The sequence below is a fragment of the Toxorhynchites rutilus genome, chromosome 2, assembly GCF_029784135.1.
Source record: "Toxorhynchites rutilus septentrionalis strain SRP chromosome 2, ASM2978413v1, whole genome shotgun sequence".
In the NCBI taxonomy this organism is placed as follows: domain Eukaryota; kingdom Metazoa; phylum Arthropoda; class Insecta; order Diptera; family Culicidae; genus Toxorhynchites; species Toxorhynchites rutilus.
The window spans coordinates 244,430,981-244,433,616 of record NC_073745.1 but is presented as its reverse complement, the minus strand read 5'-3'; the positions used below and the strand labels follow the sequence as shown (position 1 = coordinate 244,433,616).

The 2,636-nt window shown below is 38.1% G+C and overlaps 1 protein-coding gene across 1 annotated transcript; it reads right to left on the bottom strand.

Annotated features, from left to right (window-relative positions):
- Positions 1 to 407: 407 nt before the first annotated feature.
- Positions 408 to 1,231, bottom strand: LOC129764555 (GTPase activating protein homolog 4-like). The gene is made up of 2 exons (XM_055763757.1): positions 1,168 to 1,231; positions 408 to 1,104 (listed from the first exon to the last, which is right to left on the bottom strand). Exons 1-2 carry the CDS (start codon positions 1,171 to 1,173, stop codon positions 454 to 456), a joined length of 657 nt encoding a protein of 218 aa, XP_055619732.1. The 5' UTR covers positions 1,174 to 1,231; the 3' UTR covers positions 408 to 453.
- Positions 1,232 to 2,636: the final 1,405 nt, after the last annotated feature.

The following is a 2,636-nucleotide window of genomic DNA, read 5'->3' as shown; positions in this document are numbered from 1 at the left end:
TTTAGCCAACAGGGTAAATACTACAGATCCAAACGACCTGTGTTAGACCACCTTCTCATAGCTTGGGGTCAGTGCTGTGGGACAACACTGGCACAGAGATTAGCTTAGTAGAATGTTGTATACCCAGCTAATTACAGCAGCCCTGACATCTTTAGCGTTACAATCTTCCCCCCGATTCATGCACGCGGGTAATTGACGACCAGTAGAAAAGCTTTTGGCTGAAGCTGAGGTCAGGCAGTTAGCAAATCAAATCAACTGAAATCGATTCGCGGAGAAGGTATTTGTAGGAGTATCAATATTGCATTTTTTTAGCCCATGGAACTGAATATTTAAATTGCTATATACACCACAGTTTGTATTATACAATTGTTAACTTTTTCATTGACAGTAACATTGAATTGGTCCAGAGGAGTACTCGACAATCAGTTAATGAACTGTATTTAACCTCTAATATCAGCGATTGTACTTCTTCAAATAACTATAACTGTGAGCCACCTGAGAATGCACTGTAGTTTTCTTGCTCGTTTCATCTTCTTCACTATTCTTATCGGCAACATTTTTCACTTTTGCCTCGAATCCCTTCTTATCATCAGCTTTATACTCCACCACACGCTGCGTACCGTCGGACTCAGCGAACTTGTAGACACCCATCACATGTCCTCCCACCCGCTTCTCCCACTGAAGCTTGTGATCACCGGTCTTGAAATCCTTCACTCCATAGGCATATTCGTAGCTGGGAACTGTGGCATCCTTTTCTTTTTCTTTTTCCTTTTCGGTTTCCTTTTCCTTCTCCTTTTCCTTTTCTTTGTCCTTCAGCTCTTCTTTTGGTTCATCCTTTATCGCTTCTTTGGTAGCATCCGTTTCGATTGTCACGTGCGTCTTTCTCGTTTGTTGGTATTTCTTCAAGAGTTGACTGAGCACGGCCAGTTTGGCTTCAAATTCCTTCTCCGGCTTCTGCTCGGCAATTTTAAGAGTTGAAGTTTCCTCAGGTTCCTTATAGGGAACAACACCATGATCCGTTTTGTAACTATATTGACTCACGCGTTCTCCATGACGGTACGAAGATACGATGCCTGCGATGGCGATTACCATCACAACGATAATCTGTGAACACAAAATACGATCGTTGATAAAAAGTTTGGAACACTTCTCGACAACTTGCAATACCTTCATCGTGGGAGAAATTTTGACTAGAAATCACTATTTGCTGAAACTTGCCCAACCGCTTTCGTATAACTGATGATGCTGTGAGAACATCTTCCAACTTTTATACTTAAGCTAGAATCCATTGCTTGGCATCTATTATCACACTCGATGCATGCAGCATTTGATTAGAACTTTTTCATCTGACCCACCTCGACGGTCGAAACTATTACGTGTAAGATTTCCGTACCCGCCCTCGCGCCGTCAATTGTTTTCCAAGCGCGAAACGCACGCGATGCCATAGGGCGAACGCTACACTCAATTCAATCGAACTAAGGCTGACCCGCATTCGTTTGCTTGATTTTAAGAAGATTTGGCGAATGAGATTTAAACGATCTAGAGTAAGAATTCGTTCGTAAGTAATAAAGAATAAAGAAATTCGATATTGCAAATCAATATCTTATATTTAAATACTGCAATGTAAAATTTGCATTTGGAATTTTGTCTAAAACGAAACCATAATTTGACATTTGACGGATTTCGCGCCAACTCAACCAGATATTTGCATGACCCACCAAAACTGAATGGAACTTTCTGGACGTGAAGACCTTACCTAATTAAGCAACTTGGCATACTTAGTTTTCCGAAAATTTATCGAGACTAACATATGGAAAGGACCAAATATGTTTGACCATTTTTTTAATATTTTTTGTTACTTAAAAATGGTAATTCCTACAAAAAGTAATCTATGGAAGAGTTTTTGAAAAATGATTGAATTTTCAGAAAAAATACTGAATTTTTTTTTTTAAATCCTACACTGAATAAAATTGCTTTCAAAAACTAAAAATCGATTTTCTCAAAATGGTCATCTCAGATTTTGATGAAATTTTTTTGGGGGTAAATAAATATGTGCCCTACAACTCTTCCATACATCGCAACCTGTGTATATTTAAGGCAAAAAAGATTTTCCAACAAAAACGTTTTCAATATTCTATTGAAAGTTTATGACACGAATAATTTATTAATCATGTTTTTTAATCTAATCTTATACCATGTACATTAGGGTGGCAGCGCAAATGGTCATGTCAAATTTCGGAAACCGACCATGTACATTTTGTTTATGACCTGTGCAAAGTTTCAGCTCAATCGGACATGATCTAGGGGTGCCTCAAAGCGCTCAAAGTTTTGATTTTTGGAACCTCGAAAATCTTCCAAGGGAGTAAAGGAATTTGGAAAATCGATTTTTTTTTTATGCCAAATGACATAAAAATGCCTGAAACGGCGAGATCTGGTTTCATCTCGAAAAAAAAATTATGGCCGAAAATCGACCTTTTGGGACTTTGCCTGAGAGGCAATGAAATTATGTAAAAATATTATTATCGAATTTGAAGATCCGACCATGTACATTTTATTTATTGGCCCAAAAAATTGACCTGTGCAAAATTTCAGCTCAATCAGGTATGATTTAGGCCTCGAAGCTCTCAAAGTTTTAA